We start from the raw sequence: 15,326 nt of genomic DNA, 5'->3' as shown, positions 1-15,326 counted from the left end.
CGCCCCTGCGCTCTAGTGAGGCTGCCGGCTCTCGCACCCGGCACTCCAGTCCCGGGACGCCTGGAGGGCCGGGTGGCAGGGCGCGGCTCTTCCTCGGATCGTGCACAATCCTTGCTGCTACTGAAAGCCCAGTCCCCGTCCCTCAGCCGGGATAACCTCTCCCTAGCCCTGCGCCCTCCGGGGTCCCGCGCTCTGGCCCGTGTTCCACCTCCGCTCCTTCTCTGCGGGACAGGAGCGGAGCGGGAGGAGGAGGAGAGCAAAACCTGGGCCCGAGTCCTGGGCACTTCCCTGCGCGCGAGGTGCAGGATGGAGAGCAAGGTGCTGCTGGCCCTCGCCCTGTGGCTCTGCGTGAAGACCCGGGCCGCCTCTGTGGGTAAGGAGCCCATTCACTAGGAGGAAGGTGGAGCGGTCGGATGCGGGCGGAGGGCTGGGGATGTGAGAGGAGCGGACTCAGATCAGCCGAGAGTCGCAGGGAACTTGACGCTGTGTTCCTTCACTTGCTAATAGGGAAACTGAGGCTCAGAGACCGCCCAAGGTTATTGAATCGGTGGTCTCCCGAGCCGTCGTCCAGCTCCTTTAGCACGACTCTGGTTTCGGACTGGGGAGTCGACCGGACAGAGCTTCCCCACCGGCCTCAGGCTCTGGGGAGGCGGGACAGTGAGGGCTGGAGGGCGAGTGGAGCCCGCGGGCGAGCTCCGGCGGCGAAGCGATCTGGCGGCGCCGCTTCCCCGTCTGGGCGCAGGGAAGGAAGGTGAAGGGCGCGCGGGCCTTCCAGCCCGGCTGGCGGGGTGCGCTGGGCTCTGCACCAGCCGGAGTGGAGCCGCGACGCAGACCCGCTGTTCCCCTTCAGCTCAGACTGGCGCGCACACCTACTATTTGGGGTGGGATCGGAAGGAAAGGAGCCCTTTTTTCCTTACTTAGTGCAGGACGACGCTCTCCTCCCGACAGAGACAAGGGAGACACTGGGGCTTGTTCTCAGGTGCGGGACAGTCAACTTTCTGAAGAAAACATCTTTCAAAGGACATTGGTGCTTAGCACGGACTGGAAGACTATGAAGACTTTTGTGGAACTTGGCACTTAGTTCTAGAGCCACACTCACTGGAGTTCGTCTCCTTTAAGATGAGAACGCATATACTCTGGATGCAGTACTTTCTCTGCTCTCTCCTCCCCTTGTCGTCCTCCACTTTCCCCACCCCCCTTCTCTCTCCCTCTCTCCTTTCTTTTCTGTTGCTACAGTTTGCAGATTTCTACATTTCTACATATTGGAGGTTTAGAAAGAGGATATGGTTGAAAGAAGGAAAATAAGTCAAACAAACTTGCCAAAAATTTTCTTATATCAAAATAAAAGAATTGCGTGTTTTAAGAAAGACACTGGCACTCATATACAGTGTCAAGATCATCTGTCTCCTGTGATTGAATTTTCTTAATAATGACTTAGTTCATCAGGGCCGCTCCACCAGGGACATTCATTTGTCCCTGACAAGCCCTTGCTCCCCCCTTTTTGGGAAGAGAATGAAGGTCTAGAACATGTGGTGGTCCTGCATCCCACAAAGCAGGGAGTTGCTTTTAAGCCTGGGATGTTTCACAGTGCAGCAGAAGTAATGGTAATCTGGTTGCCCTGACTATAATGGTGAGGTTGCCCTTTTGGAGTGTGTGACTTGCTTAATTGGATTGAGCTGTAATTGGTGCCATCAAATTTTAGAGACAGAGCCACTGTTGTTTTTTCCTTCCTGTCTTTGCGCTGGAAGGGTAACAGTGCCCAAATTAATATTGGTTATGGGATTTGAACATAAAGGGCTTTTTTATTGAGTAGTAACATATGTATCTCTTACAGTCATTTTATTTAGAATTTTTTGAGGAATTGAACTCAAACGATGAAAATGAATGAGGCTTAAAGGAGCCCCCAAAATTGTGTTGGCCCACAGATACAAATCTGAAGTTGTTACTGACAACCTTATTGAATAGATTTTTGTGGTACATTTGCCTGCAGAATAATGTGGCGTTGTCTTGGCTTCCTGTGAATGGAGAGCATATTTTAAAAATAGTTTGCATTTTAAAAAGTGTGTCCAGAGTGTGAGATTATCTATGGCAGCACTTTATGAGAGAAGTTCAAGAGTCTCCTAGAGGCTGGCAGGGTAGCTCAGTGGCAGAGCACTTGCCTAGCAGGATGAGGCTCTGGGTTCCATCCCTAGTCCCCCCCCACACCCCTCCTCCAAACAATCTCTTCCTTGGTGGTGAGTGTCCATAACTTACTGAGGGCCTAGTGAGTTTTACTGTCATTTTATCTCTCGCACAAATGTACCCAGTTAACGAATTCTTTCTCATTTGGATGATTTTGTGAGTTGAATTCTTATTTTTAGCCTAATGTTTCCCAGTCAGGTTTGAAATTTATTCATCCATGTGAATTGTTTCCATTTTCCTTTTAATGGTTCCTTTATCGGAAGACATGTGTGTTGCTCTTAAACATTTTGCTTTGTTGTTTGCCTATGTCAGGGACAGTTGTTTCCTTCATATTGAAAAATGTGATGCCAATGAACTGAATATGGCTAACAAGGACAATAGCTACCCAAGAGGGGCCCATAGACTGTCCATAGGGCCACCCAAAATACTTTTAAAATGCAGATATTTAGGTCTAGTACTTCGTACAGCATGAGGTTTAAGAACCCCTGCCACAAACACAATACTGTAAATCGCTACTGGTGTCATCTGTTTTCTGGGATTTATTGATGACGTCACTATAGTATTGATCAGTAGATCTAGTACTGTCAGTGACCTACTTTGTACATCTGTGCGGGTGTGTTGGAGTGGATACAATCAGTTGTTCATTTTGCCTTCAGTTGTTCCCACAGGGAGCCAGAGAGTCAAGGCATTGGATAATTACACTGGGTGTTTGCTTATATGTTCTTTATTCTTACTGTTTCATACTTGCTCTTATTCACACTCCTGTGCTCATCAAAATCACTGCTGACTTAGGTGTAGGAAGTCAGTTTTTCTTGGTGCTTGTGTGTTAGAAAAGTTGAGGGCTTGCCCAATTAACTTTTTAAGCTGGCATCTTGAAGATGTTGTTATCTGTTAAGAATCTAGCGTGACAGACAGGCTTTCTTTCTTCAATTATTTTTCAACACCTGATAGTTCTTTCTATTTAGTTGACAGAGAACTCAACTTATCTTACTGTGAAGTGCTCCATGAAGAAGAATATATCCATGGTATTTTTCTGTCACTGCTAAAAGTCAGTGGGGTTTTTTTTTTTTTAGACTGACTTAATATACTAATACCATCTAGTGTATTTATTTGATAGTCTTCAGTATGTTACACCTCCTTCTATCCTTCCATTAAAGAGACTTTAAGTAAACGTAGATTTCTTGTGTTCCAAGCTCACTGTCAGGATGAACTTGGAGTTTCAATTAATAAGTTGAGATTCCCCAACTGCAATTCATCAGTCTTATGCTACTTTTATTCCTGCCATATGAGGAAAAGTATATTGATATGCATGTATGTATGAAATTGGGAAATGTTTCCTTCTTTAATTATCCTATTTTAATGCACAGTCTTTATGAACTATTATTTCAACCTTTGTGACTCAGTTACCAGAGGAAGTACAGTAGAAAAGTGATAAAACACAATGAGGCAAGGTCATAGACACCCTTTCCCCATCCTGAGTAGGTATAACTGTATAGACTCTTAGAGTAGTATTCATTAATCAGCAGAGTAGTCAGATGTGTACAGCCTATGCTTTATAAGGGAGTGAGATCATCAGATGAAGGTTCATTTGGTTTCAATGTCCCATATCCTTTTGTAAGACCTTGAAGTTGGCAATGCAGGAAAACAGGAACTCCACCCTAGCTCTATGAATTGCAGAGCTGTTGTGTTGGTTTATGACCATCTGCCCATTCTTCCTGTTATGACACAGCTCATGAACTTTTACTGGGAATGGTGAAAAGTAAATCCCAGTTTGATACAATGAATTGCTGAAGAGGTCTTTTAAAGTATTGAGTGTGCATTGTTTATGGAAGGTGTTTCCTATTGGGTCTAACTCAATGGCAACCACACTCATTTATTTAATTTGTTTCTAGGTTTGCCTAGTGTTGCCCTTGATCCACCCAGTCTCAGCATACAAAAGAATGTACTTACAATTATGGCCAATACAACTCTCCAAATTACTTGCAGGTAAGGATTCATTTTAGAATCAGATTTCCTGGGTTAAAGAATTAATTGTTTATTGAGGGGAAAATAATTTTCATTATGGAATACTTGTAATAGTGTTGTAGTATTGTGTATAAGTAGTGAGGTTTCTAAGAATTAATGTACTAATGAAACAATGAGAAAGATCTCTTAAAATTGTGTACTATATTGCCACTAATCTTCCAGCACACACACACACACACACACACACACACGCCCTTATCCACCAGTGTAATACCAGCCATATAGTAGATACTCATTGAGTATTGAATATGATGATGTTGAGGCCATAAGCTTATGGAATAGAGCTGAAGAAGTTATGAGCCATATTTATTTTACCAGAAGGGCTTTTGGACCCATTTTTAGCTTTTCTGAGAACTTTCCTTCAGGGTAAAATTCTGACTGTCAGGGCAATTTAATAATAACTCTGTGTGTGTGTCCTGTACAGTCCTGGACTTCAGGCCTTGGCTTAGGCTTCTAGGTGTCTCTTATCCCGTTGCCAGTGTTTAGTGTTGCTATTGATTTTTCATAACCGGGGAAAACAGACATTTTTGACAAGAACAGGCATTTAAATTTTGCTTTCCAACCAGAAAGGAAGGAGGGCTAGATGGCCTTGAGGTTTCATGGTGAGATCATGAAATACCCAGAGACTTATCAGGACCAGTGTGTTTTTGTCAGAGACCAGGATGATTTGTGGCAGTGCTGCTCTCAGAGAAGTTGTGGTGTTCACAAGAACTGGGGGCAGCTTACTGAGGAACAACAGGTGACACAGATCTGTTCTATATTGCAGAGTTTATTATTTATTTATTTTTTTGTGGTGCCGGCGATCAAACTCGGGTCCTTGTGCTTGCGAGGCAGGCCACCGAACCGCTGAGCTCAATCCTCGGCCCTAGATTGCAGAGTTTAAAGCATACCCCAGTCCCCTTCTCAAGGGCGGGTCACTAATATCCAGCCCTTGGGAAAAAACACAGTCACAGGTACTGTTTCTCAGGCCGGGCTTTCCTAGTACAAGACACTTCTAAGTAGATTTTCCTCTTACCTACTCTTGAAAACAAAGGTTATTTAAGGGTAATAAGGGAAAAGAAAAAAATGTGAGAGAATGAAAAGATGAAAATAAAGTGTTTGTAGATGGGGAGGGGAGGAGAGGGTGAAGGGAGGGCAGGGTAAGGGGAAAAATGAGAATCAAGACTTGTCATGTAGAGGTACAAGATCCCAAAAATGAATGTAACTGTACTGTATCCCTAAAATGTACCAATAAACTCAATTAAAGCTGAAAAAAAAAGTATTAAAAATCACAAATACTGCATGTTGCCTTTTGAAATTCTGCATAAAAATGTCTTAGGTTTTGAAAAGTTATGAGTTTAAAGCAATTTCAGGAGTCTAAAGCAGGAGGATCACAAGTTTGAGGCCAGATTAGGTGATTTAATGACTTATGGAGAGCTTGTCTCAAAATAAAGAATTAAGAAAGGGCTGGGAATGTAGCTAAGTGTAGAAGTCCTCAGTTGGATCCCTGGTGCCACGAGTTTTGAATCCCATCAGTAATTTTACTGACGTAGCAACAGCTTCATGGAGATTTCAAAGATGTTGAATGATTGTTAATGATGTATACTTCTTAGGGTTCATTGTATTTGGGGGGCTCTTGTACAAAAATGCTGCAATAAAAGTGTTCTGTATTTTAGGGCTCTTACTTCCGTTTCTGTCTGTCACAACCTCACTTCACACACTTCCCTTTGCCCACTCTTACCTGGCTCCGCTGGCTCCCTTGCTCTTGCCCTAGCAATTCTGGGCCTGGGGCCTTTACATTTAGTGTTCCTTCTGCCTGAAACACTGTTCTTCCCAATATTCATATGGCTAATTTCATCTAATCCCCTGCCTTCCATCTTCACCTTTATTTTCTTAACACTGTTCTTCCCAATATTCATATGGCTAATTTCATCTAATCCCCTGCCTTCCATCTTCACCCTTTTATTTTCTCCACAGTGGTAATCATGAACTTTTATATGATAAACTTTATGTTTTAATTGTCTGTCTCCTCCAATTAGACTAACATTCCATAAAAGCAATGATTTATTTTTCTCTCTCTCTCTTCCCTCTCTTTCTCTCCTTCTTTCTCTTTCTTTCTTTCTTTCTTTTCTTCCTTCCTTCCCCCCACCTTTCTTTCTGCTGGGTATCAAAACTAGGGCCTTATGCATAGTACATACTGTTCTACTACTTAGCTACATCACCAGCCTGTGGAGCATTGATTTTTGTAGGATTATTTTCAGTAATGTATCCTCAGTTCTTAAGAGTGTTTGACACTAGTATCCTTTGAAGGAATGAATGTGTGCTTTAATAGAAAACTTAGGACTCTAAGTGATGCCTGAAACTGAGTCTATGACCTCATGTCATATATCAGTGTAACTTGTCATCATTGGTAGAAAGTTTTGCATCTGTCTGTTTATGTAAATTTGAGAACTCAGTCTTCTGTTGTCTTACAGGTAGCCTCATCGTGTGGCATTTCATATTAATACATCCTTGGAATTATTTTTTCAGGGGGCAGCGGGACTTGGATTGGCTGTGGCCCAACAGTCACAGTGGTTCTGAGGAAAGGGTGGAGGTGACTGAGTGCAGTGATGATTTCTTTTGCAAGACACTCACAATTCCAAAAGTGATAGGAAATGATACTGGAGCTTACAAGTGCTTCTACCAAGACACCAATGTGACCTCAGTTGTTTATGTCTATGTTCAAGGTAAGTGGTAGAATAGAATTCATTTCCCACATCCACTCACCAGTTACAAAACACAATAGGTACAGAGAAGAATGGAGTCCAACAAAAGACTGGCTGTCTGAATAGTCTGACCACTGAACAGAATATGCAGAATTCCTTCTCAAGGCATGTTCTGATTGGTTCTGGAGTTTGGGCTTTGTTGCATTGCTCGTACCCAAGTAGATGAATTCTGATCTGTATTTCTGTAGTAAATCTGTGTTCTTTGCAGGCTACGGAGACTCATAAAAAACCTTCTGGTGTTTAAGGGGAAAAAAAAAAGCTGAAATCTTTGAAATCAAGGAAGACTGAGAAGTGAATTATAGAGAGGTTTCTGTGGCAAGATAGGTTATCTTCAGCAGAGTAAGAGATTTTCACAAGAATGCATAGGGAAACAGCCAAGGGTTCTGGAGGTTTTTCTTTGTGCGTATATTTGGAAGGTGCAGTCAACAGAATCTGCCTATGGATTCATTGCTACTCATACTTTAGAAAATTAATTTGCAAACTCATGCAAAAAGTTTCTACCTTAAAAGGCTCTGTGAAGGCAGTGTTTTGTTGGTGTTGTTTTCCTCTACTATGTGATTTGGTAAGGTTTGCCTTTGGGATGGATATGAGGGAGGCCAACTTAATATCTATATCATATAAAATACAATATTATATTATTCAGCATTTTAATATGAATTACGCTATCTTTCATGTTTCAAAAAAATTTATACTACCTTGTCTTATGAAATCCTATCAACTGACAGACTTATAGCATACAGCATACCTTTGAAGAGTGCAAGAGTTGCATTATATTTTGTTAAGATATACTAAATATTTTTCCCTTCATTGAGGGATAGATTTTTAAACATTTTATGTTTCCATTTGCAAGCAACTTTGCACTCCCGAGGATTTGAGGCAGGTGAAAATGACTTAGACTGTTCTTCCAGAAGCAACTTTGGCAGGACAGGAATTTCATCCACTTTGGGAAACACCTTTTGCCTGTCTGTCCTTACATTTCAGTTGCACAGGGTAGTCAGTGCCACAAAAAAGTGCAGACCACATTAAAATCACCTGTGTCACTGCTGCGTGGCATGCTGTTTGAGAATTATTTCTTCTCAGGGTAAGCATAGCCCAAGAAAGAATTCTGTGCCCTCCTCCTCCCCTCCACAGGATTTGAGAGACAAGGCTCAGATCTTGGAGAATTTCTGGCGCCTTTTGATCTGGCAGTCTTGGAAGATGAGGCTCTCTCAAAAGATTGGGAGGATTTCCTGCTTTCAGACTGCCTGGAAATACTAAAGATGAACCTTTCCTATAATATGTCGTTATTTCCTTCTCCCCAAGTCGGGAAACCAGGAGACATGCAAAAATTCATTTCATGAGTTACAGTAAATATTTTATTTTGAGAGGATGGGTGGTTGTTTGGGTTTCTTTTGTTTACTTCCTTTTGGGGGGCTACTGAAATAGGATTTATTTACTGAATAACTTTACTCTTAGGTCAAAGGGTTAATTGAGCTTCCAAGGCTTGCTCTGTAAACAAGTCACATAATTTTTCATAACATGTGGATGAAAGGTAGGCAATAGTAAGCAGTGATGACTCCTAGCACTGTTTATTTGTATACCTGCAGTCTTTGGATATACTATTAAATTCTACTTCCTGTTTCTGCTTAGTGTTCTAAGTTGAGCTATCCAAGATTTTGATCATGAAATTTAACAATGGGAAAGGAAACAATGAATACAGCATCCCCTATGGACAACTCCTTTAATGTCCCCTGTGTTGCTCACCTTACTTCCTTAGTCTTCTGACCCCATTCCCTTCAGCAATGGATTGAGCCAGGAAGTGGGCCCTGGCCTCATAAGATAATGGGTATGGCACGTGGGGGCTAGATTGGCTTCTTTTCTATGCTTTCCAGCTGGGAAGGAAATCAAACTTTTGCTGTTGAAGGGAATTAGCTGCTTTTCTCTCCTTTGGCTTAATTAACTCTTTCTTCACCCCTGAAAATGTTTGATGAGATGTATTGGGCATAGCAAGATGAATTGTTATCTCTGAAATTTCAAGCATGATTCTGAACCTTATCTTCACTATCTCTGGGGAACAGAGTAGTTTCACAGCAGTGTGTTAACATTTTATGAGTAGTGTTTGAATGACATTAAAAATCTCTGTAGTTTTCTTCAGTCATCAGTACTATGGCTTTTCAAATATTTATTACTACAGAAATTAGTAACTACTGAATCTTAACTAAACCTAGTAAATATTAATCATGATTTTAGAAAGATTCTTATCTAAGGTCTTCACAAGCTTAAAATGCCATTTAGGGCATTTTCTTGAATAATTGCCTTGAAATATTGCAAGTTATTTTCTGTTAATTTGAAGATTTCCATTTGTTTTCATGGCACTTATTTGCTTAGAGAGAAGATAAATTTTTAAGATCAGTAAAATTCGTAGGCAAAATATATAAATTTAACTTTAAATTTTAAAATGCTTCATTTTGAAATGAATATGAAATATGATTTCATAATAGTCTGTTAAAATGTAGAGTCCATAAAATATATTCTGTTTGTTGATATTCCTTCTAAAGGGGGTCAGTCTCATTCTGGGAGTTTCCTTTCAAATTTTACACACACACACACACACACACACACACCTGTAGAGTATCTTTGGCTTCAGACATCTATCTACCTGTAGCCTTATTCGTAGATGCCTTTGCTTGGTTGGGGTATCACTTCCAGTCATTTACTCCTTTGGTTAAAATTTCTGAATCAGAAAGATGGCTAACTTTTGTGCCAGTAAATCACTGATGGAATTAAATTTTCTTCTAGATTACAGATCACCCTTTATTGCTTCTGTTAGTGATGAGCATGACGTTGTGTACATTACTGAGAACAAAAATAAAAGCGTGGTGGTTCCATGTCGTGGCTCCGTTTCTAACCTCAACGTGTCACTTTATGCAGTAAGTCCCATCTTTTATGATCATCTCAAAAGGGTGGCCTGCTTTCAGTGTTATATCCAAGATGAATTTTAAAGATTCTTTAGAAAGGGTAGAAATGACAACGAATATAACCAACCCGTGTTCTTAAAAATAAGATAAATTCTTCAGTGATTTTCATGTATGGCTTTTACTTTCGGATAGCACTGGATGAAGTATTTGATACGTTTGGTACTGGGGATCGAACTTGGGACCTTGTACTTTCGAGGCAGATGGTAGAACCACTGAGATAAATCCCCGGCCCTTATATTTCTTTTCATTACTCAGAGGTACCCTGAAAGGAGGTTTGTTCCTGACGGAAACAGAATTTCCTGGGACAGTGAGAAAGGCTTTACTATTCCCAGCTATATGATCAGCTATGCTGCCATGGTCATCTGTGAAGCCAAAATTAATGATGAAAGTTACCAGTCGATTGTGTACATAGTTGTGGTTGTAGGTAAGAGGCTGTTTCCTTTCCATATCATGAATTCCAGACAGTAGAGAATGATTTTCTACATGTAGAGCCTGGGAGGAAGGTACTGAGTGAGAGACAAGGGATCCTGAAAAATATAACTCAGGAAATGGCATTGAAAAGCTCACTGCATCCAGTCTCCCCTCTTAAATAAGCCCATGTGCAGTTGAGTTTTCTCCTTTTTTTCAAGGACCAAGGATGAAAAAGAATGTCATTACAGGTACCCATCTTAGGAAAAATTCAGGGTTCAGAGTACATGACATCGGGTCTTTTAATTGTACCTATTTATGGAAAGCTCAGCCATTTGCTAAAGCTGACTCTATTGCTCTAGACATCTCTCTCCACTGGGTTGCACCATCTTTAGAACCCTTTAGGTAGTGCTTTGTAGATCTCTCTAAGTCATGGTGTACAGAACTACCAAATATAGGTGAGTCTCAGAAAAATTCAGAAAAAAACATGTGCAAAGTTATAGGTTTCTTTTCTCTTCCACTTTCTGTCTTTTACTTACTCCAGGGTACAAGATTTATGATGTGGTTCTGAGCCCCCCTCATGGAATTGAGCTATCAGTTGGAGAGAAGCTTGTTTTAAATTGTACAGCAAGAACTGAGCTAAATGTGGGGCTTGTCTTCAGCTGGCAGTGCCCTTCTTTAAAGGTAACACTAACAATTCAAAACCAGACCTCTCACTGCTTTGATAACAAGCCCTAACAAAGTTTGCTTGAGAGTTAGGCCCCTCTTTGGCCTCTGGCCAGATAAAATATAAGGCCCTTAACACACACACACACACACACACACACACACACACACACACACACGTTCTTTTGGAGAACTGCGCAACACACAGAAGCCCACACAAAGATTCAATGCTATAAACTGTTCAGATCTGCTGCAGTCAGGCTGTGAATACTAGTTTGCTAGATGATTACCTCTTTCCACATTGTGTTTATTTTTTTGTTCTTAAAAGTTCTTGATCTGCTTCCCTTTAAGTGAAGATCTCTTAAGAAGCATCCCAAGGTATGCTTCTTAAACTATAGTCATATTTGCCTATGTTACTGCAGTCTGTATCCATCTCATTCTTATTATGTGAAGTTTTTAAAATGCTTTCATTGATTTCTCCAGGATCCAAATACACTTCCTTTCTACATGCTAAAAGTCCCTGTGATTAACATTAAACAATGCTTACAAAGGCCAGAGACTTGATTTTATGGTTATCTGGAAGATATTGGATAGTGAATGTCTCCTGGACTTTGGAAATTAACTGAACTGTTTCTTTGGTGTCAGCATAAGAAAATTGCAAACCGAGATATGAAATTGCCTGGAATGGATGTGAAGAAGTTTTTCAGCACCTTGACCATTGATAGTGTGACCCGGAGTGACCAAGGATTGTACACCTGCTCAGTGTCCAGTGGGCGAATGACCAAGAAGAATAGCACCTATGTCAGAGTCCATGGTGAGCTATGCTTTCCTGGGGAATTATGCTGTGCCTGAAAAAGTGAGATGACTTAAACAGATTCAAATCACCAGGTGATTCCTATTTTGCTCATTCAGAAGATAGTTTTGAGCTCTTGTTATGCAAGTCACATGACTCATGGTCAAGAGTGTGGTTTTGGAGTCAGGCACTAGAGTAGACATCCTGACTTTAAAATTAAATACTCTAGTATAATAAGGGCTTAGTACATAGTGCTTCTTGTAGCTATTTCTGTGATTAAAGTATTACTGTAGCAAGTAGAGTATTAATATCTAAGATGATTTTTAAAGTGTCATTGTATTGTAAGACTGAAAGGCCTACTTGAATAAACATAAGCTTTGCAAATTGGAGAACCCCATATTCAGTTTGTGTGTATGTGTGTAGCTTTGGGAGAATTGCCTTACTTTTCCACTTATTCTCTCATTTGTGTAACTGTCTTAGTTTTAAATACTTTACATAGCTTCTTCGATACAAACTTTGGTAGGGGTTTTGGGTTTCGTATATGTAAATATATCAGAAAGAGATTGGTTCTAGCTTATGCTTTTATACGATTACTGTGTAATTTATATGGAAAACTTTAGGGCAGTAAGGGCAGAAAAAGGGAGAACAGTTACGCCAATTTCAGTATTCCAGGTGAGAGATGATGGATGACTTGGACAAGGGTAGTTTGCTTTTCCATCTCTGGGACTTGACATGTGTTACCCAAATCTTAGAGCAGGAGAGGCTTCCTTTGGCTCAAAGTGTTCAGGAAATTTCAGGGAATCCAGTCCATGACCCACTGGCTCCAAGGCAGGAACGTCATGGTGGAGCAAAATCGCTCGCTTCATGGTTGAGCAAAGTTGCTGAGAACAGTGTTGGGCATGCTCCTTTGGAGATGCTCCTTCTATAGACCAAATGGAGATATTTAATGCACAAATCTGGAATCCAAAGACATTAGGGTAAAACATACAGATTTAAGGGATATGTAAGTGGTACTTTACATCTGAGACCGGAGAACAGTGTGGATAAAGATAGAGGGTCTGAGGACACAGGGACGTGTGACAGGTGCATAGAGGCTGACATGAGAGCAGAAGAGGAGAGGTATCCAAGGGCCTCTGGGGACTTGGAGGAGCTGCACAGGTAGTAGATGCTTTAGGTTTGCGGATGCACATGAGGGGGAGAGAAATGCCAATGCAAGGACTAAAGAAAAATTGGAATGTAGCTTAAGAAAGACCATATGGCATCAGATCTGCCATTCTCAGACCCCTAAGGTCTTTGACTTTCCACTTGAAATGGGAAAACGAAGGACCATTTACAATAAGCTGATATTTATGAGAACAATTGTTTTTTATTTTCTTCTAGCAAAACCTTTTGTTGCTTTTGGTAGTGGCATGGAATCTTTGGTGGAAGCCACAGTGGGAGACCGTGTCAGAATCCCTGTGAAGTACCTGGGTTACCCCACCCCTGAAATCAAATGGTAACTATTGGAAACAAATGTAAAGCATTGCTTCACATGAAAGCAAATCCTTCAATTGCATTAATTCCTGGGATTGTTTTCTCTTGTAGGTATAAAAATGGAAGACTCATTGAGTCCAATTACACAATTAAAGTGGGGCATGTTCTGACAATTATGGAAGTGAGTGAAAAAGACACAGGAAATTATACTGTCATCCTTACCAATCCCATTTCAAAGGAGAAGCAGAGTCACATGGTATCTCTGGTTGTGAATGGTGAGCCTGTTCATTTTTCTGCCCAAGATTACGAAGAGTATGATTACATCTTCTTAAATCATCTCGCCTTCATTCCTCCTCTCTCATTCACATCATGACAGGGCTGACACATAGATAGGAAAATGATCCAGAGGCTGGATTGAAATATGATATTGGACCATGTGCTCTGGCCATGCTTCCTTAAATAAGCTGATTGAAGGTCAAATGCAAGACTAAAGTAGGTGGTACAGTTGATGACCAAGTGCTTAAAGTAAGACCACCTTGGTTCCTACCTTTGCTCCTGTCTCTGGGGGTTGCACACCTGGTGTGCAGACATGCAAGACTCTTCTTGAGCTTGGGTGAAGCTTTCATTTGATATTGTAGGGTGGAACCAGGGGTCCATAGGCCAATCCCAGCTGAGAAGTTCTTCTAAGTGGACTTTGTTGTCTTGTATGGAGTCCAGGATTTGACTCAGAGACCCTGAAGAGGAGATAGTAGGCTTTTAATGGAAAGATGATTTGAATTTTCTTTTCCCAAACTGAAACATATAAGTAAGTGCCAGATTGGAAGAGAAGAATACAATGGTCAGGTAAACCTGGGAAATGCTACAGTGAGGTAAAAGATTCTTTATTGCAGGGCTTTCTAGGACTTTTACAGAGCTAAGGGATATCACCATTCTTGAAGGAGAGAGACAGAGCACTCAAGATTTAACAAGGCCTATTTGGGCTCAGCATCTTTTTCCTCCTGAGTGAACCCATTAATACCTTGCTGCACACACAGTTGGATAAATGCTTCTCTGTTGTAATTCTTCTTGCTCCTTACTGGCATGGCGCATTAAAACTTAAAGATATTCTCTCATGACATAAAACTACTTCCCCACATATCCTGCTACTCCTCTGTATGCCTGCTGAACTTGGCTTCACTTCTTTTCTCAGGGAGTATTGTATAGATAACAGGTTCTACAAAGGTTTTTGGAAGTAGTGTGGGTGTAGGAGGTCTGGGAGGGAGAGTACAGAACTGAAAAGCTGATTAGTGAGATGGAGGCAGAAAATGTTCAAGCAACAAAGATGGAAAAGTGGACAGCCAATAACTCTGCTTCATCAATTTGTGAGGTCACTATAGCCCAGGCTGGTCTCGAACTCACAGCAGTCCTCCTGCCTCAGCCTCCTGAATGCTGGGATTATAGGCGTGCACCACCACGCCCAACTAGAACTATTGTTTTGTACTAGTGACTTTGAGCCTAAAGAGAAAGAAAAGGGAGAGGTAGAGGAAGGGAAAAAGAAAGGGAGAGGAAGGGGGAGAAGAGAGGGAAGAATGGGGGGTTTGTGTGAGGATTTACATCTTCTTGTGTAATGTAGTGCTTAAGTAGTGCTTGGACTTAGGGGTGAGAATGTCTGGGTTTGTCCTGGGCTTTGCTTGGCAATTTTGGCAAGTCTTTAACTTCTCTATTTCATTTTTCTTATGTGTAAAAGGGGGAACAATAATAGTGTCATGAGGATCAAGTGGATTAAGAAATGGAGAGCTTCTAGAGCAATGATTGGCATGTACTGTGTCATTCTGACTGTTTTCCTTCCGTAGCCTGGCCCTGGTTCTGTGAGATGAGGAGCACAGGTAGAGTGAGCTCTGTTGTGCAGATGAGAAGAACTGAGGCACAGAGTTGTGAGACTTGTGTGGAGTCACTCAGCTTAATAGTTTTTATTGAAGTTATGAGTACTCCACATAGAGCTCAGCTTTCTGGTTTCCAAGTCTAGATGTTCTTTGGAAAAGAAAGTGGGGTAAAATCAAAGTCAGCATGGCCTGGTATGGTGGCACAGTATGTAATCCC

At 41.3% G+C, this 15,326-nt stretch overlaps 1 protein-coding gene across 2 annotated transcripts in view; it reads left to right on the top strand.

Moving 5' to 3' along the window:
* The first annotated feature begins 58 nt into the window (after positions 1-58).
* The window catches only part of Kdr (kinase insert domain receptor), a 44,498-nt gene continuing 29,230 nt past the window's right edge, over positions 59-15,326 (top strand). The window contains exons 1-9 of one of the 2 annotated variants that reach the window (XM_010640272.1): positions 59-373; positions 4,074-4,167; positions 6,715-6,911; positions 9,729-9,859; positions 10,163-10,331; positions 10,860-10,999; positions 11,627-11,795; positions 13,155-13,269; positions 13,359-13,522. In XM_010640272.1, coding sequence (XP_010638574.1) covers positions 307-373; positions 4,074-4,167; positions 6,715-6,911; positions 9,729-9,859; positions 10,163-10,331; positions 10,860-10,999; positions 11,627-11,795; positions 13,155-13,269; positions 13,359-13,522 — 1,246 coding nt within the window. In that variant the 5' untranslated portion in view covers positions 59-306. The remainder of the gene's footprint in view (positions 374-4,073; positions 4,168-6,714; positions 6,912-9,728; positions 9,860-10,162; positions 10,332-10,859; positions 11,000-11,626; positions 11,796-13,154; positions 13,270-13,358; positions 13,523-15,326) is intronic. The other variant, XM_010640271.2, reaches the window with a different exon arrangement.

The sequence above is a fragment of the Fukomys damarensis genome, unplaced genomic scaffold, assembly GCF_012274545.1.
Source record: "Fukomys damarensis isolate Sample0158 unplaced genomic scaffold, DMR_v1.0_HiC HiC_scaffold_35, whole genome shotgun sequence".
NCBI lineage: Eukaryota > Metazoa > Chordata > Mammalia > Rodentia > Bathyergidae > Fukomys > Fukomys damarensis.
The sequence above is the reverse complement of the archived record's forward strand: the minus strand, read 5'-3'. Positions and strand labels throughout refer to the sequence as shown.